Raw genomic sequence first — 26470 nt, forward strand, 5'->3', positions numbered from 1 at the left:
AATAAAGCCCAAGCATAATGTTTCTGGTGATGTACATGTTGTTGTTAGCCTTCATCCTAGTCCAACGTGTCTTACAAGCTTTACTATCAGATTTGCTTTGTAAGTCACGAGAGGAGAGCGGAAGCCGTGGCAACGTTGGTCTCTTGGAGACGCTGTCCCGCCGTCAAATGTAACTGAAAAACCTCACATCTCAAACACAGCCTGAAAGTAAAGGAGCTCTCGGCCGAGATGTCTGCAAGAGGCACTTTTTAAAGTTTCGTTTACAGGGGGGGGGGGGGGGGGGTTCTGTCCAGGACTTGAGGAGCGGCCCTGGAGCGGAGATTTGAGCTCACTGGACATAATTCCATACACACCCTCGAAAGTGCTTGCTTTCCAAGTAAAGGGAAATGTTGCTTAAACATTTAAACACATGAGGTATCCCATTTCAAGTCAGGCCTGTTTTGCTGACTTTTTGATCTTATCACAGCATCTTGTTGAACAGGAATCTTGTTGCCCTTATTGTCTTGCAGACTCCAGACCGTGCACACAAACACTTTTTATTAACCTCATATAATGGTGCAGAATCACAGAGAGTTGGTGTCCCAAACATCTCTCTTGTTTGGGACACAACTTCAGTTCCCCTCTTCTCACAGGGTTGCAGCCACATGGATGCTGTGCCGTGTCCACGCTCTAGAGGGCGGTATCATAGACTTCATGCTGTAGGATAGGAACCGGACCTGGACCTGATACCAGGTTAGAGGCAAATGCGGGGGGGTGTGGATTATCCCACACAGGTTCTTTTAAAGAAGGGGGTGTGGATGGTAAGGAGGGGCCGGAGACCAGGGGGCTCTGGCCTCTCAGCTGCTCCCTGACTTCCTGCTCAAGACTGGGAGGCACAATGAGCTGGTCCTCTGGGTCCTGCTGCGCTGGGGCCGTGAAGTAACCAGACTTCTTCTTGGGAGCCTCCAGGGCCACTTCAATGACATTGTGACTGTCCTCAGGAGCGACTACAGAGCCATTGCACAGTTTCTTCCCAAAAAGACTGGATGTGGAAGGAGACTTCTTGAGATCAGCAATCTCTCTCCCACATACAGCCAGCAGGCAGCCATTTGTAGCTGAAACCACCACGCTGTTCTGTCTGCGCATTTTGCCATTGGGATAGTGACCGCCTTGCCTTTCGAATCTCAAGTCTTTGGGGCTCTCGGGGGCCCCCGGCCGTAGCTGGAAAGCACAGCAGTGAATGTCTACCTCCACTTCTAACTTGCTTCCATTGGAGATAACACCTTCGAGTGGCGCTTCGTCGTCACTATCCAAGCCATTGTCAGACTTGTTACTGGAGAATGTGGCACCGGAGGGGGGCGGCTGCTGGAACTGGCCTACGTGAGGTCCTGCCACGGCTGAGCCCGGCACCATGATTCCACACAGCGTGGCAGCAGGATGGAGGCTGCAGCGTCTCTCGGAGCGCGATGTGGCGCCAGAGGATGGATGCTCGTCCGAAGCGGTGGATCCTGCCTCGCTGCACACCTCAGAGGCCGATGTCTCGCTGCTGAACTCGGAGACAATACCACTGCTGGATGAAAGCGTGGCTGGGTCGGTAGGGCCTGTGGTTAAAGAGGCAGGCACTGCAGGGGGCCCCCGAAGTTCAGAGGTGGAAATCGGTGGCTCACAAGTACAGCCGTCCTCACTAATTTGCAGGGAAACCACCACAGCTTCGATGTTGTCTCTGCAGCCATAACTCTGAGCGATTGAGCATAGCTTCTTGGCTGCGGCACGGGGATCCCTTACTGCCTGCACGGTGCGCACGGCCTCCTGGTAGGAGACGCGTTCAAACAGCGCTCGATTCCCCAGGATCAAGAAGTCATCCTGTGCACACAGCGGCGTGGTGTTCACCCAGGGCTTTGGAAGCACCCAGGGAGATAGATAAGAGCAGCCCAGCAGGCGAGAGCAGCAAGTCACGCCGCTCACTTTGTTGTCCTACAAAACAGAAATGCTGTTAGAACTGCAGACGTGCAAAGGATTACGATGCACGCAGCTCTGGCAAACAAAGGTGCATATTAATACGAGATCAAAATAATGTTTCAAGAGGACCAATAGAAACCCAGCATAGAGAGAATTAACTCGTTACCTCAGTAATAATGGCTTTATTGCGCTTAACTCGCTCCATCTCCTCTGTGCAGTTCTCTAAGCTATAAACCTTAGAGAGAGGGACAGGCCGGCCGTCCCGACACAGCACAGCCTGGCAGGTGCCCACGTTGGCCACAGTGAGGCTGAAGGAGCCTCCTGGATCTGAAGGCTCATGGTGAATATAACACAGCAAGGCAGAAGCACCCAGTTTCTGGCCAGCCATGCCGAGTTTCCTGTCCCATAAAAACAGCAACAGACCTGCTGACTAAGTCGCCGGATACAGCTTACAAAGCTGCAGAGACGCTGCAACAATCAAATGTGGGTACCAGTTAAAAAAAAAAAAAACTGTTTTACCTGTGTGACGTGAGAAAAGTGTTGCACATGTACACATTGTCGACACTGGAGTGCTGCACCTCCTCACACAACACATCTCCCATGGTGCACTGCAGCAGTCGAGGAACTTCCTCGTTGCGGTCTCCATCAAAGATGCCGTAGCACGCTTCCACGCCGTCTCCAAAACGGTCGACCGCCAGCACAGACACACACAACCTGTCCCCAACAACAGGTTAAGATAGATTGATCGGCTTCAACAGGGAACCTCATCCACACTTCAGGTCGAGGGAAGCTTCAAGAGACATTACTGTTTGGACCCCTGTTGTTCCTGAAAGGCATGCTGGGATTGCAATAGTGAAGCATGTTTCATTGTTATCGTGCTGTGAATAAGGATTTGCCTCCTTAAGGACTTCTTAACACTTCACAGTTAAATATTTCTGATGATCACGATACATTTCTTTCCTGTTTTTGGAATTTCTTTTGTCCTACTTCAATTCATGGATTTCTTGATTCAACAGGCTGTAATCACACCTGGGCGGGTCTCAGCTTTCCAAAATATGTGTTCAATCACAGTTAATTCATGATTTAACAGGAGCAATCACTTTCTAAAAAAAAGGGCCAGGTAGGATTGGATAGCTTTTCCCAAAATAATTTAAATATTGCCTTTTCTATTTACTTCTGTTATCATTGTCTGATATTAAAATGTGTTTAAGTGTGACAAATATGCACAAAAAAAGAAAAGAAAAAATGAGGACGGGGGCAAACACTTTTTTCACAGCAGTGTATTAAACATAATGTCAGTGACAGACACCCACTCTGAATTTGTCAGCAAGTTCCATATGGACAGACAGACAGACACACAATATATCCAAATCAACAATAAAAGATTAAAAAAAAGTGATTATGTAATTGGCAGGAGATACAAGATAAAGCTGGACACCTCAGTGTCAAATGACTGGTTTGCATAATGAACTTCTGAATTATGACCTATTTTTGTCCCCACAACTCATAAAGATATGAAATGCAAATCAGTTCTCACTTGTTCCTTTGGCCGCTCATTTCAGAGTAACCGTGGGTCCATGGAGTGGAGACAGTCACCGAGTCTCCCGTGGCTGCAGTGGATTTCTGGTCTAATTTCAGGGTTGTGATGTGACTACAAATGGAGAATACAACAGAAGGCATTACAGATGAAGTCACGGCTAAACTATAGTCTCATGTCATCAACATATTCCTCTCATGTAATAAAAGGAGCTGAAGCTAAGATGCCGGCCTTCATACATCTTATGCTTGACAAACCCTGACGTCGTCTTGGTTTTGTAGCTCACCTGAACAGGTTGAGGGTTTTGTGTTCCAGCATCAGGCTGCTGTTGCCCGTCAGGTCAAGCTCTTGCAGGGTGGCAGGCAGCGAATCAGGCAGCTGGATCTCAGTCAGCTCATTGCAGCTCAGATCTACAAGCTGCAAAAGACACCTGAGCTGAGGCAGGCAGAGCATACGCGCACATGCACTGGTCAAGTCAAATGAAGTCGAGACAGGTCTGACCTTGATCTCAGGCAGGTTGAGGATCTCTGGGAAGACGGCTATGTGGTTGGAGTGTGCTACGAGGGTGTGCAGCCTCTTACAGCTGGACACAGTGGATGGGATCGTCTTCAGCTTGTTGCCGCTTAGATTTAACTCCTCCAGCTGTTCCAGCTTACTCAGCTTACTAAAAATGGAGACAGAACGTGTTTAATGAATCATGATGTATGGCACAGCGAATTGCCATTTTAGAAAATGGTACTTAATAACAGCAATGTAGCACATACCGAAAACATAAAGGTTATGCAGAGGATGGAATGTGATATGATGATTATAAGATAATAGACAAAAATACATAGAAGCATGAAATGAATAAAAAGAAAATGAACAAGCTCAACAATAATATGTTAATATTAAAGTGGGGCTCATGATATTTAGTATTTGACTTTTTACACACCTCGCAGGGAAGGAGAGCAAATTATTGTAGGCGATGTGAAGAACCCGCAGGTTCTGGTGTCCGACCAAAACAGCGCCGCAGTTCTCATTCAGGTTGTTCCTCGTCAGGTAGAGCTCCTGCAGTGTGCTGAGACTCTCCTCTGATTGGCTGCTGGGAGGAATATTTTCCAGGGTATTGGCAGATAAATTTAAGTATTTTAGGCTGTGAAGAAAGAGAAATAAAGTGAGGCCTATATAAACATGCGTAGCGGGCATCTCTCTGTCCTCATAACCGTTTATTTCATTTTCAGCATAAATATGAAAACGTTGTTCAGGGTTAGCTCTCAGCGTAGCTTCTTCAGACAACTGTCTGTTCTGAAATGCTGCTTTCCCTTGCAAGCTGAGACCCATCATGCAAAAGCAGCCACCGCCATTATGGCTCAGCATTACAGATAGTAAAGTACATTATAGCATTTGAACCGCTAATGGGTGTTAAGTGATTTACCACACAGGAAATAAGAGGGCAAATGAAGCTCCAGTTACAATCTGGAACACTCCATTGATCGTGAGAACATTCCCCGAATGCAATCGTCCCAGAAACAAAAAGATGTGAAACAATCAGCCCATGGCTGCAATTGTGTACATTTAGGGTTTCATTTTTTTTTTTAAGAAAATGTTCATTAATGTGCATTGTCCCTTCTCAGCAAATAAATACATAATTATTATTAATCACTGTCAACTGCAACCAAACAAAGAAAACATAGCAGGTGAAACAGTCAAAATAGAGGAACCTGCTGCAAAAGGAAGCAACTTATAGCATAAATAGCATTGAGGACAGAATGCAAAAAGCTGCTGATAAAAAGGGGAGTTGAGAGGCTTACTTTAAGGCCTTGTAAAACAGACTCTCAGAGAGTTCATCTAGCTTGTTGTGCTGGAGGTCGAGGGCTTCCAGCGGGACGTGGTCCAGGAGGACAGGCACTCTCTGCAAACGATTGTTCCCCACCAGCAACTTTCTCAAACTCAAGCTGTTGAGAAGTCTGCCGGAGGAAGGAAGAGACATTAGAAAGATTAGGATCAACATCATCTGCCTGCTGTTCGGGGTCAGAAATACCAATCCACCGATTCCCTTTACAACTTGACAGCTTAAATAGACCACGTACAAAACGTTTTCCTTTCAGTGGTGACGCGTGTCAGCAACACAACAGCGTTACTGCGCTTAACAAAGGATCCCATTCATATTGCACCACGTATAAAATGAGGAAGTACCAGACACCTGGAAGGAAGCTCCGACAGGAGGTTGTGTGAAATATCCAACATCTCAATTTTCCTGCTGTCACATACCCAGTCTGGAAGGTACTCCAAAAGGTTCCTGTCTCAACACACACAGTAACACACAGAGAAAGACACATGTACACAATCACTCAAACTGAAAAGCAAAGAACACAGCAGTGTGCGTAGTAAACGGGGCAATATCAACATCTTGCACTTATTAAAAAATGTGTGTATTTCTTCTGTCTGCATCTTTTGCATTATAATAAATGATTTCTGTCAGTGCTGCGGGTTTACTAATGATTCTTGGCAGGTTCGTCTTATTTCACTTTGACGTATTGTAATGTTTGCTCTGCATAATTAAACCTACATAACAAAAATATGTAGCATAAAATATGATGTAAGCTTTGTGAGGTTCACTAACAAAAAAGGATGTTTAAGTTTCAAATTGTGCAAATGTTTTCAGGCAGAATCGATCTGTTCAGGTAGATGCAGACAGTCATTCCCGTTGTTCGAGCCAGAACTCACTGTGATAGGTCCATGTGTGTCAGCTGGTTAGGGACTGGGTAGATGTTCACTGTTGTAAGGCCTATGGGAAGATAAAGGTGGCAATCAGTGGCTAAATACATGGGCTCATAATCATAAAGCTTCCTAACAAATCGATAATTATATTTTCTAATAATTACCCCTTAAAATTAAGACTAGACACTGATGTTATGAAGTTATTCACTAAGCATTGCAGCCCTGAAAAGAGACGTTGAGCCGAAGTAGGCAGGGGGACATTAAGGAGGCGCATCAGTGTCTTTAACAGAGGACAAAACGGCAGGACGTCAAAGAGGAAGGAGAAACATTTCCCAAACAATCCTTCAGAGCGAAGTAAATAAAATGCTACAGATTACAGTTAACAGGGATTATATGCTCCCTCTCGGAAAGGCACCCCCCCCCCCCCCTCCCCTAACACACAATGATGCTGTAATGCTAGAAATAACAAAACGCTAAGATATCAGGCAACTGGAAAGCTGCACCGGTGCAGCAGAGATGACCTGGGTCGACTGCGACCGGCTTACGGTCCGTCCCCTTCGCACCGACGCCACACAGTCGCTTTCACGCTCCTGGCTGGTGGCGTCTCTGCTGCTCCATGTTCTCCCCCTCTTTAAATGGTTTATACGCTGTTAATATCAGCTGAGTCCTAAAATTAACAGCATGACTTACAATTCTCTGAGCGGAAAATTGTATTCCTTATTACACCATTTCCTAATAGAGACTAATCTCTCTCATCAGCCTTATTGCTTTCCCCGTCCTCGTACTCTGTTGCACATCATCAACAAGAGTTTGTTTTTCAACCAATGCACCAAACGTAAGAATATCATACACAGCGGTCTCCTCACTAAGAGGTGTCTGTCTCCTCCTTGCACAGACAGGATTCCTCGATAGATTTTTTTTAGGAATTCTCTGAGAGTACTGTACTGTCAGAGTATTTGTGAATACACGCTCGAGATCTTTCATGTGTGTACTCAACGAGATATACTGTACTGTTTGATGCCTTGTTTTTGACTCACGGTTGCTGCCGGCATGAAGGACGCGCAGCGTGAACCCGCCGAGTGTCAGCGTCCCCAGCTGGTTCCGCTGACAGTGCAGAGTCTCCAGGTTACAGACAGAGCTCAAGTCTAGTGAGTCCAAGCAATTGTCCCGTACGTCCAGCTGGGTCACCTGACTCACCGCCTCAAAACTCCCACTTTGTAGCCGGCGCAGCCCATTCAATCTGTCAACAAGAAGACCAAGATGATTCATTAATAGAGAGAAGAAGCGCGTAGGCGCCAACATTGGGCAAGATATCGGTGCAGTATTTACTAAATATTCCAGCAGTTTATTTTGTAGTGACAGATCATCAGTGGGAGCAGGTCAAATATGATGGAATAGAGAAACAGGACTTCAGTCACAGCGGTAAAGTGGTCACCTTTAAAAAAAAAAAAAAAGACATGACGAAAAAAATATTCTAACACTCCTAAAACAATCATTGTGACTTTTTACATTTTCGGGCACAACTTCAGCTTCACAAAATGTCACTTAAGACACTGAGCTGAGATCCAGCCTCTCCCTAATCTCACAACAAATCCCCTTTTATAAGAGCTGCCAGCCTGCTAATCCCCCCTGAATGTACTTTGCCATTATAAAAATAGTCTGCCGCTACCAAACAGTAACTTAAAACCCAGGGTTTTAGTACTTGCTGGCTGTCGGAGGAGCGGTGGTTGCTTGTATGAGCCTTGCTTTAATAGGACTTTACGTCATCTCCAACCACAAGCATTCCTTTGAGCAAGGCATTTAATCCCAAGGTGTTCTGGTGGAGCTGGTAAAATGAAACTAAGGCTGAGGTTCCCGTCATGTGTTTGAGTCAATGTCTGAGGAAGAAATCAAAGAAACATTTTACAAATGTAGATTAGAATAACAGAAATATTCTTTGTCTGACCTCCTATTCACTGAATGATTGATCATTTATTAGTTCACATTACGAGTCACCAACAGTAAATGTTGGATACTGCTGTCTTTTATAGATCAAACTGACTTTCAATGACATATGAAATAAAGATCAATCTAAAATCAGCTTCTGGTCACTCCCATACCTGGGCTGCACGTCATCAACAATGCTGTCCCCTTCTAGTTCAAGTCCAGTTTAACTGCATGCTACTATTTATACACCACCCTCAACTATCCTCTGACCAGCATTACCCTCAGTCATGCTCAATTTGAATTCACTAGTCCATCAGCAACACGCACAGGCTGAAGTTTAATATGATGCCCATCATGACACACACACACACACACACACACACACACACAGATCTGAAAGTCCTTTGCTCTACTTCAAGTGTTATACTGTCTCATGGCCACAATAAAAGGGATCATCAGTGCATGCGCCCGGCAAGCATCTGACTGTTGCATGAATAAATGGTTAAGCTCAGGTATTAAAGTCTGACTCTACATTGGCACGTATTCTAAATTGTCTTCCTCCTGGTTTTACTTGTGGCAAAGTCCTCGCTTGGAGCGGTAAAGGGTGAGAGACGACAATGTGACTGTCTGGCACCGATAGTTAAGCAGGTTTCCGTTTCAATTTTAGCTCAGTCACTAACATGCTAAAGCCAGCTGGCCGTAGTCAAACTAAACGGCATTATCGGCTATCACGCAGCAGCTGTGAGGATTAAGAGATGTGAATAACAGTCAATGTTTTCCTAATTATAAGCACAGAAAGTGGATCCATGAAGACGAAACCATACTGCTGGTTTCCGGTTGGGAGGAGAGCTAGTAGAAACTCTATGACTTTGAATTCACCTCGCTGTAAATCCCGACACCACGGACGGACAAAAAAAAACAGGAGTTGTTGTCTCTGTGTGAATTATTTTCATTAGGTCTGCATGAAAACACAGTTGATGCTGCTTTCTAGCGGGTGGGGCGGGCCACCTCCCGTAGTGCCGGGTCGAGGAGCAAGGACACGAGGGGACAATCCCCTTTTTGATTTGATCTGATACAGCCTGCAGGAAATGACCTGGGCTTGGCTTTATGAAGTATGAGACCGCCAGTCAGACATATTTACTTGGAACAACGCGACGTGGAAGGTAACATTTGACCACTTTAACCCCTTCATATCGCACACTGGTCCACCAGAGAAAGAACAGCGGGAAGAGGCTGAGAGCCGTCCATCTGGCAGGCGTCTTACCGGAGGTCAATGTTTTTCAGGTGGCTCATTTTAGCCAAAGTACACAACTCCAGACTCTCCATTCTGTTCCCAGCCATAGCGAGCTTGTCCACCGCACTCAATCTCTCCAGCACGGCAGGAATGTTGGGGAAGTTGTTGAAGGAGAGCCCCAGGCTGTTGAGTTGTGACATTCCACCCAGCTCCTCGGGCAGGGAGGAGAGGTGGTTTCCATCCAAAGACAGCGTCTGCAGGCTTCGGGACGGAGAGGAGAAGAGCGCGTTGCATTTAAAATATCTACTTGTGGTTATAGAGCCAAAAGGCTGCCATTTAGATGAAAAGTGCTGGATTTAGATTTCATTACTTGCATGTTTTATCTTTATTCATTCCCCTAATTCCATTAAAACCTTATTCCAGATTTAACACGGACATTCATTATTTTTGAAATCGCATAAGTTGTGAAACATATTTAAAAATAATAATAATACGGTAAAATGATGAAAAGCAAAAAACACAATCACAATACTAAAACAGAAAACACATTACAGAACAGACATAATTATATCATTGTATCCTTGCCCCAGATATATATGTGTTAGAAAATAAACCTCAGAATAATACTTGACTTTTTGTTTTAATAATATTCTCATGTAGGATTGTTGCCAAATATATATATCTTTCATATAATACACAGGCAGAGTATTTGGGGAAAACACATACTTCACACAAAATATGTAGATTTGTCTCATTATTTTTGCACCCAGTGCATTGTTGTGTCACAGTAGTATTTGTCACTATCTAAAATGCTTCTTTTTTTTTAACTCAAAGACTTTTTGTGGAATAAATATTGTTATATGCGAGTCAAAGAGTTTCCTGAATGGTCGCCTTTGGAATTTTTCTTGTTAAGTCTTCAACGTTACGATTACTCATCTGCCTCGGCAGCTCAACCACCACAGCAATCACTCCTGCATATGCAATCTTGGACGTAATGTGAGCTCGTAAAGTATATTGCATGTGTAATCACACCTCTGAAGGTTTCCTATCTGTGCAGGGATGGTCTGGAGACTATTGCAGGAGACGTTGAGTTCAGTCAGCGTGAGGATGTCACACACGCATTCAGGAAACGCACCCAGACGGTTGTTAGACAAGTTCAGGCTTTTCAGCTGGGAAAACCTGAAGGAAGAGCCAACAAAGGAGCTTTAGGTTCATTTTTAATGTAACAAAAACACATTTTCCTGATTTGTTCATTACATTTATTGTGATGCTCAGAATCAGAATCAGAAGTAGTTTATTGCCATTGTCAATGAGGGTTCACAGACTAAAGTCGTGCAACATGTAACAGTAATGACTAAGTTACAAAAAAAAAGTACAGAACAAATCACAAAAACAGCAGCATCAGGAGTGGATCCACAAATGTGTATTAGCACTCAGCTAACTGACAGAAAAGTGATAATCGTGGCTTTGTTGAGCAAATGAAACTTGATGTACACTTGAGGGGGCGGGGCATACAGCCCATAGGTGAAACAAATATGACTCTCATTATGACTTAATGTCCTCTATGACACCCACTAGATTAAATATCTGTAACTCCCCACCAGCCGTTCAGAACAGAAGAAGCCTCTCGGATGAGGGGAAGACGTCTTCAATTTTGACTTTATTCAACACAGAGATCAACTTGATGCACCTGCGGAACTTTGCTCTCTTGCAACAGAGAAAATTAAGAAATAAAAGCCATTTATGTACTAAGGACTTTCAACGGAAACAAGTAGCCTAACATTCTATCTAATAAATATATTCATCATCATCGTTTTGAATGCAGCACACTCTTCTATCTCTAACCAAAATATTTCAAGACACAACGTAAGACACGAGACACTGGAAGATTCGGTGAGACAAAAGAGCACAAACATCTGCCATGGCCTGTGAGTCACAGATTGTCCACTAGAGCCGAAGAAGGGAGCTTATATTCTACAGACCCGACATGTGCAATCTTCTTCTTAGAAAGTAGCAGAAAAGGTCCACAGTGTAGGATTCTGGCTTCCATCATCCATTTGTTAGCAAATATTTGAGTCAGGTCCTCCAATGAAAGGGTGTGGTTACCTGGGGAGGCTGAGGAGGCCGCCCGGCCCCTTCAGGCTCATGAAGTTGTGTCTCAGGTTGAGGTGGGTGACGTCCTGACTGTACAGGAGATATTCAGGCATCGCCTCCAGACTATAGCAGGACAGGTCCACCAGGCTAACCGTCTGAGACACCACCTTAAACACACACATGTACAAATTTCATTTAGAGTAAATACTAGTTAGTTAATACTAGTACTTTTCTGTTTGCCCATTCAGCATCACATATTCCATGTCACAAAATGTAGCTCAAAGCAGACAGAACTACTTGACTGTCTTCACATGTCCCGCCAGCTTCGGACTGAGCTGCCTGCTGTGACACCAGTGTAGGCGTAAGGATATCAAGACCCCCCCAAAAAAACAGTCCTTTTTGCCTTGCAATCCCAGAAGCATTTAGTAAACACAGATGTGTTTCAGCACAGCTCAAATCGCTCAGATATCCGTTCTCCTCGATGACTGCGTTTAATGCTCATCCGGTCCAGTCGGAGGGCCGCCCCCTTTATGGACCGCGGGCCTGCACGCTGTTCACCATTAGGTCGCTGCTTCTACCACTCACGCCAGACACTTTGATAAAGGGACTCCTCTTGAAAAGGAAAATAGAAAATGACGAGAGAGTAGGACGGCAGACAGAGAAGAGTTAAAGTCGGGTAAAACCGTCTGTGATAACTCACTTAATATTAAACGGCGTGACTGTGAAACACTGAGAAACAATCTGATAACTGGCAGCTAAATAAAGCAGCAGAACTTCACGGGGGGGGGGGGTTAGGAAACTTTACCAAAAGCAGCCTTCTCAGTCTCTGATCAATATCAATATAAAGACACGTCCATTTATGCATGTCAACAATCAATGTCTCACTCTTACACCACTCTATTTTCGCGGTTGACCAACATGACCACAGATTTGATTAACTGCTCACACAATGTGTGGGGGGGTTCCTCAAACTTTGACGTTTGACTATAGGTCCAGAAAAAATAAGTAATTTAAAGAATGCATATATTTTTTTTATTTATCCTAATCATAAAGTATAGCAAAGATTTATGAATTAACAAATGCATTAAAAGTTAAACCATGGGCCCCAAATTTGGGGAATAGCACAAGTCGAATGTATTTCATTTTGTCAATGAATATTTTGAATGAGCAAAGCATCATACCTGTGTTTCCATTACTGTAGAAAAACAACAACACCCTTCTGAATGTTCCAGCCCACATTAAATTTAGTCTTTTACGCACACACAAACACACTCTTGTATGATTTATGTAGCCTAAACACTGACCACACTTCACCATCAGTCTCCATAGAAACCTCTTGTCCATTTCTAATCCTAAATATATTACACTAACAGACTACTCAAACCCAGTAACCCACACCGCAATGGTAGAGCGAGATCCGGGATTTAGCTTCAATCTGCCACTAACTGGATTTTCTTTTTCCATTGGTGGCTTCCTCCTTCCACGGTTAACTGTTTTCTGCCTCCGTGGAGGCTGTTCAGCTCCAGGAAGCTGCGGTACAATAGTAATTAATTAGGACATTAGACACAAAGCAAGTCAATCGTTTATTTGAAAAACAGCTGGGAAGACCTGGCAAGATTCTTTGAAATACAGACAGTATATAACACAATATAAAAACACGTTAACGCGTTCAGTTATTGCTCATTCTCTCGATGGCGTGATGACAAAGGTTCTACTGCTGAGGGCCTGGCACTCCGCCACTCAGAGACGGCCTCCACGGGAGCCAATCAGACGCACTCGCACGCCGTTGTCTGATAGGTCAAACCGACAGGCAGCTCAGCAGGAAGCCTGTCCCAGCTTCTGATCTAAAAGCCAAGAGGGACTTACAGGAAGCACGCAGACTGGTGCCCCGCATTTAAACAGCACCTCGACTCGTGCTTACTTTTGACGCCTGCCGGTGCCATCGCTGGGAGTCTGCCAGCGAGTCAAAGTTGACAAAATACGTCTGAGCCTGTGAGCCGGCGGAGCTGAACATCAGACAGTGCTGCCGCCGCTTCACCTCCTCCACCTCAGTGCAAAAGAAGACGAAGAGAAGGGACACATTTAAATTAACTATTATTATTATTGCATTGATGGAGCAATCCGAATAACATGTCTGCCATTTTTTTTGGGGGGGGGGGGGATTTAATGTTCCTGCTAGAGATGCTGTTTGCTCGGCAATCATTTGAATCTGAAAACATGTATTAATCATCCACTCAAATGTATTCATATGAGTGGATGAATACATTTGAATGAAATGTATTCATTCTTTTATGATCTACAGTGAAGTTATTACAGCAAATAATGAACAAAACTAAAAAGAACCTGGACCTGGAGTGTGTGTGACCCTATGACAGTTTAGAACACAAAGCATTACCTCCAGCAAGTCTGTCTGTCTTTGTTATCAGCATAAAATAATAATAATAATTTAACCTGAAGATGGGTCTAACTTAGACCCCATTAAACTATGAGAGTGATCCGGATACCTGTCTGGATACAAAAAACTAACAAAACAAAATCTGTATTTCCCCATTTACTTATAATGGAGGCTTATTGAAAAAATAATATCTTGTAAAACATGCATTCAATTCACTCACCAAAGGTCACAGTCATAAAGGGGTCCGATATGAACTATCATGAAAAATGTCTTCTGGATCTGATCCAGAATGAGGTCAGGAAAAATACAAAAACATAAAAAACCCATTTATGGATTCAAAAATCAGTTAAAAATCAATTCACTTTGACTTTACATGGTTGGTGTATAAAGATATACCAAGAACAATTCAGAACCTTTTGGTGATGATCCAGATCACCATGTGGACGGTGTGAATCCAATTAGGAGGGGAATGAGCTGCCTGCTTGTTGCTGTGTTTCTAGTTAACTATAAATTGGTCAATCTTGTCAGTACGTCAAGAGATTTAATTAAAAAAAAAAAAAGACAAGATGAAAGGTAAAAAACTCTTCCAGGCTGTCTGACCTGTGAACAGTGAGCGCTCACCTTTCCCCCCACCAGGGGCAGGATGTGCATCTTCCCAGTCAGGCTGTCTTTGACAGAGGCTACAATGAGACAGGTGCCGCAGAGGATGACCTGCCGCTCTGCCCACTTGTGCAGCTGCGACTTTCCCTTCCTGACACTGAAGATGCCTTTCAGCAGGGTCCGCTCCTGCCGGTCTGCATTCACTGGACGCTCTGGAGGAAAAGAGTCCCATGCACAGAGGTTAGAGGACAACCCACACCTTCCTCCAATGAACAAATAACCAAGAGCAATAGCTAGATAATTAACAGCACATGCTCCATAGTTAGATATAGCATCGACAAAAATAACCTTAAAGTCTCATTAGAGTTCTGCTCTGTTGGGTATGACTTGGCTTGGGTTGGGTTTGGATATTATAAAATTTAATTTCATCTTCTCTGGGTGTAACAATCCTATATGTTTATGTTTATGTCATTTTGCAAGTAGATAAACAATGCCCGAAGAGACAATATAGAATATCAGCAAGGTAAAAAATAAAGAATAAACAGGACGGCAACTGGCTTTATTCCACACAGAGCTCTACCATGACCTGCACGACTGACAAGCTCCACAGAGGCAACATTCTAATATGGTTCTAATGATTACTGAGGTCTAACATCATCAGTCCAGTTAGACATTTAACATGTGGGAAAGTATGCAGTCAACACATCGGAGCAATAAGACGCATCCGGTAATCTGTAAATCTTGTATGAATATGCATAAGCGTCATCCATAATGATGACTGAGTCAGGGATCTGTCACGTTAAACTTGACTCTTTAATCTAGTTATGCAAAACTGCCCAGAAAGCAGCCGCTGCTGAAACACGGCTGTCTCTGCCAGTCTTCAAGCACACTCAGGTTAATGGCAGGCCAACGAAGCGCGGAGGAGACACAATGCCTCGGCGCCTTGTTGCCCGTTACTGAAATGTCTTCAAATCAGCTTATGCTGCCTCCCACTCATCGGCTTTCATCCGCAATCTGCTCTCTCTGCCTCATTTTGCCTGACTGCACCTTCCCTTTCACCTCACAGGGGCATCCAAATGACAAGGAAAGGCTTCTCGTGTTTTTTTGGGTTTTTTTCTCTGCCGGGGAAACTGATAATGAACAAGCCAGGTTCAGCTGACAGCAAATTGGCTGGCTGGCAGATCAATAGCAGGGACTGATCCTTCGGTGTCCTCTCTCCTTCAGAGGAAAGATTAGAGACACAAAGCAGCCGGTATGTGTGAAAGGAGGAAAACAGCAAGACAGTCACAGTCCTGCTTTTGGTTTGAACATTTGCTCCAAATTGAACTCTAATTTAATTAATGAGACAAGGGATAGATAAATAAAAATGTGCATGGCAGTTTTGATTAAGTTTAAGATGATTTGCTTCATAAAAAAAAGGTTTTATTTAAAAAAAAAATATGTGCATAATCGTCCATGTAAGCAACTAGAGAATCGTTCTGATATTATTATTTCATCAAATGCATACATAAATAGTTTACAGTCCAAAACTTCAAAGGTTTTCAGCAAACTTGCTGACGGAATGAAACAGAATAAATCCAAAATAAGCATGCATGTAAGCAAATGAAGGAAAACACTCGCCCTTGCACCTCCCACGCTAATGAACTCACTATCACGTAGCCATTAGCTCCACAGTGACGCAGGCCGACAGGATGCCTTCACTGACTTCAGAACATGTCATCAGCTTCGTTATGCCGACAGGGGGCCGAGTCCTTAAAGCATCAGGATGCTAAGAGACAGTCTGACCAGAGTAATCAATGGTCTGAGGAATTCTAAAGTAACCCTTAAACCAGCAGGAAGTGGCAGATTACGACGAGCATCATCCTAATCTGGCGGCTACGCACTGCTGTGCCTTTGCCTTTCTGGATTTTAACACCACGGATGAGCAAACAAAGTTTTAACTCAGCACAAGTGGACTCACAAGGAAATCACTCAATCAGGAATCAGCCGATAATAAGACAATATTCTTAATTAAAACCAAATTAAATTCAAAAATGACACAAACACTTGCTTGTTGCCAATATATAGAACATAGATTTTATTTTTTTTTCTTCTCATTTATAAATTTTGTAAAATGAATATCAGTAAAATACATCTGATGACATCACGTCAGCTCCTGTGAATCTATGATGGTCATTTCTGCCAATCTCATCTCAAGGATCAAACAACTGATCAATTAATTGCGAACATTCCTGGCAGTGTCCGTTGGTGATGAAAAATATCTCCACATCGCTGCAAAAGGAGCAATAAACATCAGATTACATCACAGAAACGAGGCAACGCGAGGATCTGCAGCTCGACCAGGCAAAGTCTGAAGTGTGAATGCAAAAGGAATTCTCTGATCTAACACACGCACGTCTGTGGAGCGAGTCCATTCACTGAGTAAGACTTTTCAGCATTCACGGAACATGACTTTTTTTTACACCGCAATACCAATAAAACCAAACTTATGAAGCGCATTCAACAATATCAGCGAGGTCCCAGCATTAAGCGGCCAACGTCAAAAACAAACACACGTGATATCCCTTGAGGTCGGCGAGGATATTACTTTCTAGGTGAATCAGGCCGTTCGTAAACTCAAAGTCCAGCTCCCATAAAGTGTCCGGCAGCCTCTGCTGCTCTGCAGGAAGACATCCAAGCCAGTCCTGTCCCGCCGACGACACAAAACACAGTGACATGTGGAGGCTGCCATTGTGCCACACTGGTTTCTGTTGTAGGATGCTTTGGTTTGAGGCGTGAGGAGGAGCAGGGGACTTAACTAATGATGGACGCCATAACCCCCCCCCCCCCCCCCCCCCAGTCACAAATCAGAGACGGAGTGACTTCTTACTTTCCTTTGCTCAACTCCAGTGCGGCTGGAAACTAAATAACATGGCATTCAAGATGGGCGGCAAGGCCGACAGGGTCAAACTCTGTTCCCTTTAAGCCAAAAGGTGCTGCATCTTTACCGTCACATGCTAGAGGTTTTCAAAGCAACTGTTCACACTACTTTGAACTCAACACTCCCTGCATCCCACCGCTTCACGTGTCTTGTTCGAGCCGGCATGGCCCTGCATTAGCATGCTGTTGGCAATTATCCAGAAAATATCATTTTGAAATGTTTGGTAACATTGCAGTCGGTGGATTATTGACCGATGTTTATGGAATTTGACAAAGTCATGTAGGGTGGGGGGTCTCTATCTCACCACCGAATGTCATCTGGATCGGATCAAGAATGAGGTCAGTAAAATAACATTTAATTTTAGCATTGAAAACTCAATTTATGGTTTCAAAAATCTGTTAAAAATACAACTTTGATTCACTTTTACTTTTCATGGTTGGTGTATAAAGATACCAAGAACAATCTAGAACCTTTTGGTGATGATCCAGATCACCACGTGGATGGTGTAAATCTAATTATAAAGGGAATGAGCTGCTTGGTGGAGGTTTGTGCTCTCTGAGTGCTTTTCTAGTTAGTAAGTATGATCTGCCATCAAATCTCCAGAGTCAGTTACACCGTAGTGTTCACATTTGCAGCTCTACAAAGGAGCGTTGTGAACTTTATGTCGGAGGAGCTTCGTGTGAATGCTTCAGACGCTGCTGCTCTTCCTCTCTCTGTGGCATATGGAATGAGGAATAGCACAAACTCAGCAGGAGCATTAGTGACGTTAAGTGGAAACACATTACAGAACATCAGTCACCATTTACCCCCAATGGCAAATTCCTTCATTGCTGCTGCTGTAAAGGTATTATTAGAGTTAGACCAGTGCACGGACTCAAGCAGGGACAGTTAAGAAGTCTGTGGGTTTTACATGAGCTTTAACCAGAGCAAGTACATACATGTACTGACTTATCCAAAGCATGTGTGTGTGTGTGTGTGTGTGTGTGCACGCGTGGAGTGACGTGACATCACCATCAGGGAGTTAAACAGGAAGCATATTCACTTTATCAAGTGACGAAGCCTTGCTGACGGAGCACACGGGAACGAGTTTAAACAAATCAACCCTGCTTTGGAATATTTGATCACCTGCTGCCTTTTATTCCAACCTTCAGGTCAGCTTCAGAGGAAGGCACTGGGATTCTGCTTGATGCCGCAGCACACACAGCGATGACTTGGAATGAAGGCCGACACGGATGCGAACTCACCACTGTAGAAACGGATCAAGCAGCTGAGGTCTGAGTTGGCTGCTTCTTGCTGCACTCGTGCAGGATCCTTATAGCCCATAGCCGACAGGTAGTCGTACACCATCTGGAGCGGACTCTCAGAGGGACCCAACCTCCTGCAGGATAACGGGAAAGAGGTGTAACAATGCCTGCCACAAAAGAGCAACTCTATTTTATCTCACTTCGTGTAAGAGGAGACAAATACACACTCATGTTTTAACTAAAGGTGGTGAGTTGGTTTATCACAGCAGACAGCTTCCAGACTGCAAACAAGCAGCAAATATATGGCACACCAAATTTGAGGTATGATTTCAGCAGCTTCAATTGTAATTCCCACAGTGAAAACCCTGTCAAAACGATTTCCATGTGTTTCCAGAAAACTAACATTTGAGCTCCGCTGCGTTTAGGCTACTAATTACTGATTGGAAGGTATTTTACCAAACAGACTTAAAAAGAAACGTAAAAGAAATGTAATAATAGTGCATGATTTCTATAACATATATATAACCTGTTCTAAATGCATGTAGGTAGTACATACTTGAAAAAGGTGCCACCCTTCAGGATCTCCAGTGTTATCGGAGTATGGTAATTATAACGGAGGCCAAATCCTCCAAAATAGAAAACTGACTAGATAGATACTGTTCTGCCATCAAACTTCCCAGAGAGGGAACCACTGATTGATGCGACCATTCAGAAAAAGAAATCAGAGGACTGTTGTGATGCATTCTATTTAAATACTGACAGCAGGCACAAGCGGACAACATGAGACCCCAGAAAATGGGCTGCTCTCCTCACCGGGATGGCACTGTGATCCCAAATAGTGGAGGAAAAAGGGGATGAATGGAAGGACACATATTAGGGTTGAGTTGAAATGTGTATCCGGTACCGATTATGAACTTTAAACCAGAACGAGTGTCGAGCAAAATAAATGTGTCCAAATCCGAACTCGTGGAGAAGGAAAATCCATTATATGTTCGTTGATATAAAACAGGCAACCTCTCCTCACACACCAGCTTGCAGCCCCCCACCCCCCCACCATATAGTATTGCCCCATATAACTAAAGAATATAGTTTATAACATGTACAGAAATGAAAGTTTAAAATAAATAAACAAAGTTCATTTCACAACGGAAACTACTTCATGCATTTAATTTGCACTGCATGTTTTTTGGTGTTCATTGAATCGCTTTGAATGAATATATAAAGACGTTGTCCTGTAAATAGTTCTCTTAATCTCGTGATCAATAACCCTGCATATGATTGTGATTTTATGAGGCTGCACTGTAAAAAAAGATTTCTAACTATAATAATAAATACAGCAGCTTCAGGCCTAAAATATCAACTTCCATCCACTTCCAGTTCCAGGCCCACTACTTCAAATCACAGATGGAAATACAGATGATTTAGTTGGTTAACAAAATACAAAGAGGATAGTGAACTCCTCACCTTATGGGATATCAGCCATCAACTCGACGGCGTGTAACCGAATAAGAATACAATGTGTCTTGAACAGGACAGAAGAAAAACCATGTCATCCTGCAAGAAGCTCATTACCACAATCTATTTCAAGAACATCCCTAAAAAGAGCTTTAATTCCTGCTTTACAAATCCTACTGTAGAGATTATCATATGCTGTCTACATCTATCCATGTTGCCAATCCCAGTAACAAAACATTATTCCTCCCAAAAGAGAGATGATTTACGAAGCGAAAAAGATAAATGTGCGCTATCTAAACTGTTCCCCATGAGCAGAAGCATTTTTAATTAAATGCGTTCAGTGCAGCACGGTGAGGAGTTTGCATGTTCCGTCTGGCTTCTGCCTTTCCTTCCACCTCCAAAAACATGCAACTTAATATGTGAATTAGTTACACTAAAATGTCCCTATAGGTGTGAGTGTGTGTGAATGATTGTCTGTCTATGTGTGGCCCTGCAATGAACTGGCGACTTGTCCCTGCCTCTTGCCCGTAGGCTGCTGGGGATTGGCTGCAGCAATGCATGTGACCCGGATTTCAAATAAAGCAGCACCGGCAGGATACAGTTTAAGTGCTGCACTGTTAGAATATAAACTGAAAATATGCTTACCAGAATACTTTTATTTAATACCAATCTGTATTACTCTGACATGTTTTACATACTACTTATATATTGTTAGTTCACTGAATTAACCCAATGGTACTTTTGCTGTTACTCTCAGCGAGCGGGATTCGATTAAAGCCGATTCCTTATTTTAGCCTCTCTTTTTCAACACACAGGCTCAGTGATAGCAAAGTGTGTCCCAGATTCCTTCCTGGTCACAGACCTGGTCGTGGATCCCTTCACAGACAATCAACGGGGCGTTTGCTATTTGTGTCGTCGTGATCCTTGCGGAGCTGATGGGAGCTGATAGGAGTGCATATCCTCTGAGGATATCTCAGGTGAGGCGTTGTGGGAGTCTGGGGTAATGAGCAGGATATCAATGTTGCTACATGAGATGTGGAAACTCATTTATAATGCTTCTGAACTGCTTTTGTTAAATGCTAAATGCTAATGCCTGCCATTATACCCACTGCCGCCGCATGTTTTTTCCTTTTTTTAGCTGTTTGATGGGCTTTTAACGCACACAGCCATCACGTCTCACGTTTCTTTTGCACTTTGCACATACAGTAAAAATGCAAGTTAGATCATGTTTTCCCTCGGCGTGTCAAACATTAACAGGTTAACACACAAGTCACTACAAGTAGTTGTGATTAATCATGATTAATCGCAGACTATTATTATGATTTATGCTTTAAATTGATTGAAAATATTGGTCTTTATATATTGCTGCAGATCCTCTTTCATTCAAGCCACGGAAATCCTCGCAGGTTGATTCTGAAGCGCATGTTGCCATATTAGGCAAATGAACTGCGCCTTGTGACCTTAAAGGAGACATATTATGAAAAACTCACTTTTCCCATGAAGCATAAAGAAACCGCGACTCGTCATGAGATATTCTCAGATTTCTAACGGAACGTTGCTGCACCTTCAACCGCCTCCCTTCGATAGCTCAGTCGGTAGAGCGGAGGACTGTAGTGGGCTAAAGCGGACATCCTTAGGTCGCTGGTTCGACTCCGGCTCGAAGGAGAGAATTTTTCATCCCTTATTTCCCCTCCCACTTAAACACGGCGTAATGTATGTAACCATATGTTTCTACGCTATTATGGTGGTTTTGGGTCACTAACAACCCCAAAACAGCTAAATAAATCACCAAGTGAATCCTGCATAGGTTGCGTAGTTCTGTAATCACCTACTGAAAAGCGTCCAGCAGAAATCTAGCCCCCTGTGATGTCACAGAGGGTGAACGTGCACAAGATGTGCATGCACATTCATTGCGTGCAGTGAACTTAGTTTAGATTTCAGAGTCTTTTCTGACAGAGCTGTTTGAGACAGAAAAGAGGGACGCTGTCCTGCAGCATCTGTTCGCTATTTTGACAAAAACCTTTACAGATAGTGTCTGGGAACTGCAATACCTTGCGGGGAAAAAAAGAGTATAATATGCGATCTTTATTGACTGTCATTGTGTTCGTATGAAACGTCCTTAAGCCCCAAACAGAAGTCCAGTCTTCAGTCAACCTTCAAAGATTTTCAATTTTTCATTCCCTTAACCTTTTTCCCATTTCTCTGTTAATCAATTCTCAACATTAAACTGCCAGTTTTTTGGAGTGCACAACAATACTTCACTAAATAGACCCAATAAAGACGCTGATGGGGGCGCTGGATATTTACAATACTTTTGCTCTGGCCCTGAATGAATAAAGGCACCGGCCTCCAAAGGAAATTCAGCGTCTGCCGAACTAAACGTTTCGGCATCGTTCAATGCCAACGTGGCTAAAATGCAAAGGAGACATTTTCCAACACAAAATGACAAACTAAAATAATTAACTTGTGTGTTTACCTGACTAGGTCTCCATGGAGCTGAACATAGAGCCCGTGTCCATCTCTCTGAGCACACAGTTCCTCCACTGTAGTACTGGTTGAGCAGAGCACCAACTGCAGGTCGGTCTGAGGGGTGGAGGAAGCCTGCGGGCCAGAGGCAGGTGGCTGGGGGTCTGCTGTGCCCCCATACAGACACACACAGCCCCGCTGGGTGTCCCCCTTGAGCCAGTCCCGCTCTCGTGATCCAAATCTGGTCTTTCTCGTCACACAGCCACGACTCCCATTCCGCTTCATGTTGCGCTGCTGTTAGAGGATGAGACATTTCAATACAGAGGCTATACATATTAGCGATTCTTGCAAGCTGGGCTCCTGCGCTATCGTGACGCAATGGCATGAGGTGGTGGTGGTGGTGTATGGATGGAACAAAACAGGCCTCAGAATCTCGGCATGATACTTCCACTTCCGTGCGGGTATATGTTCACAATGAACACATATAGATCAAACAGGTGAACGGCTTCTGTACAGAGGCACGGGTTTGGACTTCTTTATAAAAGTGATATGTAATCGATCATAACTCCAGTTTCTGATGGTCAAAAAGCACATTCATGGATTAAAGCACGATTCCTCCAGGAAAAAAAGCTGCAGCTAAAAATCCTCGTCCTTCATGACCTCCCATTGAGGGAGAATTTCACAAATCTGTCAAACAATGTGAAGCTCTGTGATCTCAGGGCATGTCTAATCGCAGCAGCACAACAGACTCTGTAGCACATGCTTCACGTCATGCTATATGCTATAATAATGAATTAAATATTTACATGCAACAAATACAACATACTTTTCTGATCTGGTTTTTTTTTTTTCTTTACATCTCGCTGCCATCCATTTTTGCACCCAAATATTTTTTATATTAATTTCAGTTAGCCATATTCTTGGTATATTTATTTTATAGAATTGTCTCCCATCAGTTGCATCAAAAAGACAAAACGTTTTTCCAATAGAGCCAGTAAGGGAAGATTATTTAACCCAAGCAATGGCACCAGAATTGTTCATTTAGGGTGCAGTCAGAGACCGGGTAGGTCCAGAGGGCTGCACCGAGGGCTGGACATGCATCGCTGAGTGAACGTGAACCAGCGTTAGAGCATTAGAGCACGTGCATTCAGTCAACCTGGACTGAGTCAGAGTGGAGAAGCTTAATAAACTGTGCATTCGCCTGCGGCCTAATGACTCTGAGCGGCTGACCTTCCAACACAATGGACGAACTTCCCTGATGATGGGATTAAACTGGAAAACAAAACTCCATATTGTCCTTGCAAATCAGCAAACGTTGCAATATCGAAAGTAGAGAAAGAATAAACAGATATTAAACCATCATGGGATTTTAGATTTATTCTAAAGGCCATGAAAAAACAACAACTAAAGGATTGCCCTTTTACGCTGGATGACTCATGGCTGAACGCTTTCAGACTCAGCACTTGCTCTTGTGAGCAGGACATTCCATAACTTCTGTGTTCCCGTCCTCCACGCATGTGATGATTTAAACGGCAGCGCTGGTGCTTTCTGTGCTGCTGCCCTGCAAGGAGGGACTTAATCTGTCATTTACACATCATGTGTCTCCAAGATGTCATGAAAGAACTGTTGGGCAACGGGCCTTTCCATAAAACCTCCATCAGCCCACACTGCCTGTGTGTGCGTGTGCGTGTGCATGTGCGTGCGTGTGTGGCTGCTAATTGGCTCCGGTACATTCCTCATTTAATGGCAATCATCTTCAGATCAATCAATCATCAACCAGAGAACGTCAATCCCAACGTTGCGTGGCGTGACAGAGCCGCTTTGGAGTACTTTGCCCTGTTTGTAATCAGTTACTGCGTTTGACGTGTAACGCAACACAGAGATATTCGTGAGGACTCGGTTCTGCCCGAGTCCGTCGCGACTTGCCTTTAGCACACGGATCCCCGCAGCAGCCGGAGCTCCGAGTCCTCCGCGGCCGCCGCGTCCCGCCGTGGGATCGAGCCCCGCTCGGGGGACCGCCGTGTCCGGCTGCCTGTCGATGCAAGGACCGCCGACATCACGGGCTCCCCTCTCGGTGGTCGCCGCGACCTGCGCGTTGTTGTCCTCGCCCTCCATCACCCGCGCGTAAAGAGCGAGGAGAAAACAAACGCGTCGTTCCGCTACGCGACCGGAAAATTCCAACGCAAGAGGAGAAGTCTCATCCTGTGTCGGCGCAACGACGCCATACCCGGACTAAATCTGTTCACGATAGGCCTGCCGGACAGCTGATCAATAAACATTACATGGGCGGGTCGTAAGCATTTAAAGCATTTATTATTCATCAGCCGCGGCCCCTTTCAGAGGAGAAGAGGCGTATTATAATCACAACCATCGGGTGAAGGACAAATCACGACGTGCGCTCTGCAGGGCGTGTCTGTTGGAATCGTGGAACAAATTTGAGTTATTGTAAATAATAATAATAATATATTTTTATTTATATCGCGCTTTATACTGCAGCCAAGTCTCAAAGTGCACACAAAAGAGAAAAACATAAAATCATAGGAATAACATAATAGAACCAATAATAAAATCAAAAGGAGCACCAAACAATAAGTACTGTATAAAAAAATATATATGTACACTATTAATTCATAGACTATTGATTCAATTGCATTTTTTTTGCAGTCATTTTATTTCTATATTCTATAAAAATACAATGTGGAGATACTAACACTATAATATCTATGAAACGATGATGAACGATGCATTGTTTAAAGAAATGTTTCCCTGTTAACAGGATTCCATTATAATTGTTTTTGATTAACGTTCAGGGACGAAAATGAATTTTAAAAGAGGGTTGGATGTTTTATTTTTCTCCATTAATTGCACTATTTTGGACTCGTTCCAAAGGATTAGATCCAAATTAGTACGAATGAATGAATACATTTATTAGATAGAATGTTAGAGTACAAGTACAGTCACACAGTATCAGAATAAAAGACGTGTCACACGGTTGAGCAAACAATCGTTCAGATTCCAATTATGTTTGGACATCGGGAGAACATAGAAACAAGGTGTATGTAATAATTCCACTTTCCACGGTCGCTCCTCACGTTACCCGGTTAAATAGCCGGTTTAGTCTCGCTGCACCTCCATTTCCGTTGTTTTGGTACGGGTGCTTGAAGGGACCAAAAAGGATGGCGAATGGCGAATCCCTCAGTGCAAGCGTACTATTTTCTGATAATTTCGTGCTAATTTGCATATTTCTAGGGCTATGTGGTTCATTTTGTAATTTACGATATCTAGGATGATGACTTTGTATCTAATATTCAATTATGACTACCTATAAAAGGTATGTTGTATACAAATTTCACTAGTTATAACTGCATTTCAGATATCTGAAAAAAGTTATAGAAATCGAAATGACATTCTTACCAAGGACAATTTAAACGTCACCATATCAGCACTTTAATTTAGGATAATATTTTAACTCGAGACCAAAGTGAATTTTAGATAGCTAGATTTGCATTTGTCAACAGGTGACATTTCAACGAGAGGAAATGTTATCATTAGTAGCAATGATTAAATAATTTGTGATAATTAGATGTAGATGCCATTTTCTAACAGGGCAATATGTAACAACTCCATTTTGCACGTTGGCTCTGGATTCCAGATGTGTGTATGTGAATGCATTAATTAGCTTTCAAATAACATTCAAATGTATTAATTTTAGCTGAACTTTCATTTGAACTCCTTTAACATATTCAATGGCACACTTGACACTGTATAGTTACTGCTTTAGTAACTATTTCTTAAAGGTTTTTGTAGAATTCTTTACTTACCTTTTTACTCTATGCTGGAGTGAGTCACCAAAATTGTAGACTTGTCTATTCTGGTTTGATTTTCTCACCACACTGAAATTAATATACTGCATTTTTAGGTCAAATAAATATAACAAAATGTTACTTTATTTTATTTA

At 43.3% G+C, this 26470-nt stretch overlaps 1 protein-coding gene and 1 non-coding gene across 2 annotated transcripts; one reads left to right on the plus strand and one right to left on the minus strand.

The window, feature by feature from the left end:
* Window positions 1-669: 669 nt before the first annotated feature.
* On the minus strand, window positions 670-24627 carry phlpp2 (PH domain and leucine rich repeat protein phosphatase 2). The gene is made up of 19 exons (XM_068757152.1): window positions 24439-24627; window positions 22523-22803; window positions 18592-18725; window positions 14449-14639; window positions 13354-13479; window positions 11445-11599; window positions 10371-10517; window positions 9369-9599; window positions 7216-7418; window positions 6185-6245; window positions 5661-5756; window positions 5269-5424; window positions 4410-4610; window positions 3977-4139; window positions 3762-3892; window positions 3476-3589; window positions 2458-2652; window positions 2105-2336; window positions 670-1953 (listed from the first exon to the last, which is right to left on the minus strand). The coding sequence occupies exons 1-19, from the start codon at window positions 24625-24627 to the stop codon at window positions 670-672; spliced, it is 4290 nt and encodes a 1429-aa protein (XP_068613253.1).
* trnay-gua (transfer RNA tyrosine (anticodon GUA)) lies at window positions 21624-21711 on the plus strand. The gene is given in 2 exon segments: window positions 21624-21660; window positions 21676-21711. It is a non-coding gene; the product is annotated as a tRNA-Tyr (tRNA).
* Window positions 24628-26470: the final 1843 nt, after the last annotated feature.

Source organism: Brachionichthys hirsutus, chromosome 1 (assembly GCF_040956055.1).
Source record: "Brachionichthys hirsutus isolate HB-005 chromosome 1, CSIRO-AGI_Bhir_v1, whole genome shotgun sequence".
Lineage (NCBI taxonomy): Eukaryota > Metazoa > Chordata > Actinopteri > Lophiiformes > Brachionichthyidae > Brachionichthys > Brachionichthys hirsutus.

Bases quoted from the DNA above. Each gene is read 5' to 3' on its own strand.
- phlpp2 (XM_068757152.1), bottom strand. From the start codon at position 24,627: ATGGAGGGCGAGGACAACAACGCGCAGGTCGCGGCGACCACCGAGAGG. The intron at 18,726-22,522 runs GTAAACACACAA...GTTATCCTGCAG, and splicing joins CTCCATGGAGACCTAGTCAG to GAGGTTGGGTCCCTCTGAGA. The intron at 9,600-10,370 runs GTGTGATTACAC...TCCGTCCCGAAG, and splicing joins CAGATAGGAAACCTTCAGAG to CCTGCAGACGCTGTCTTTGG.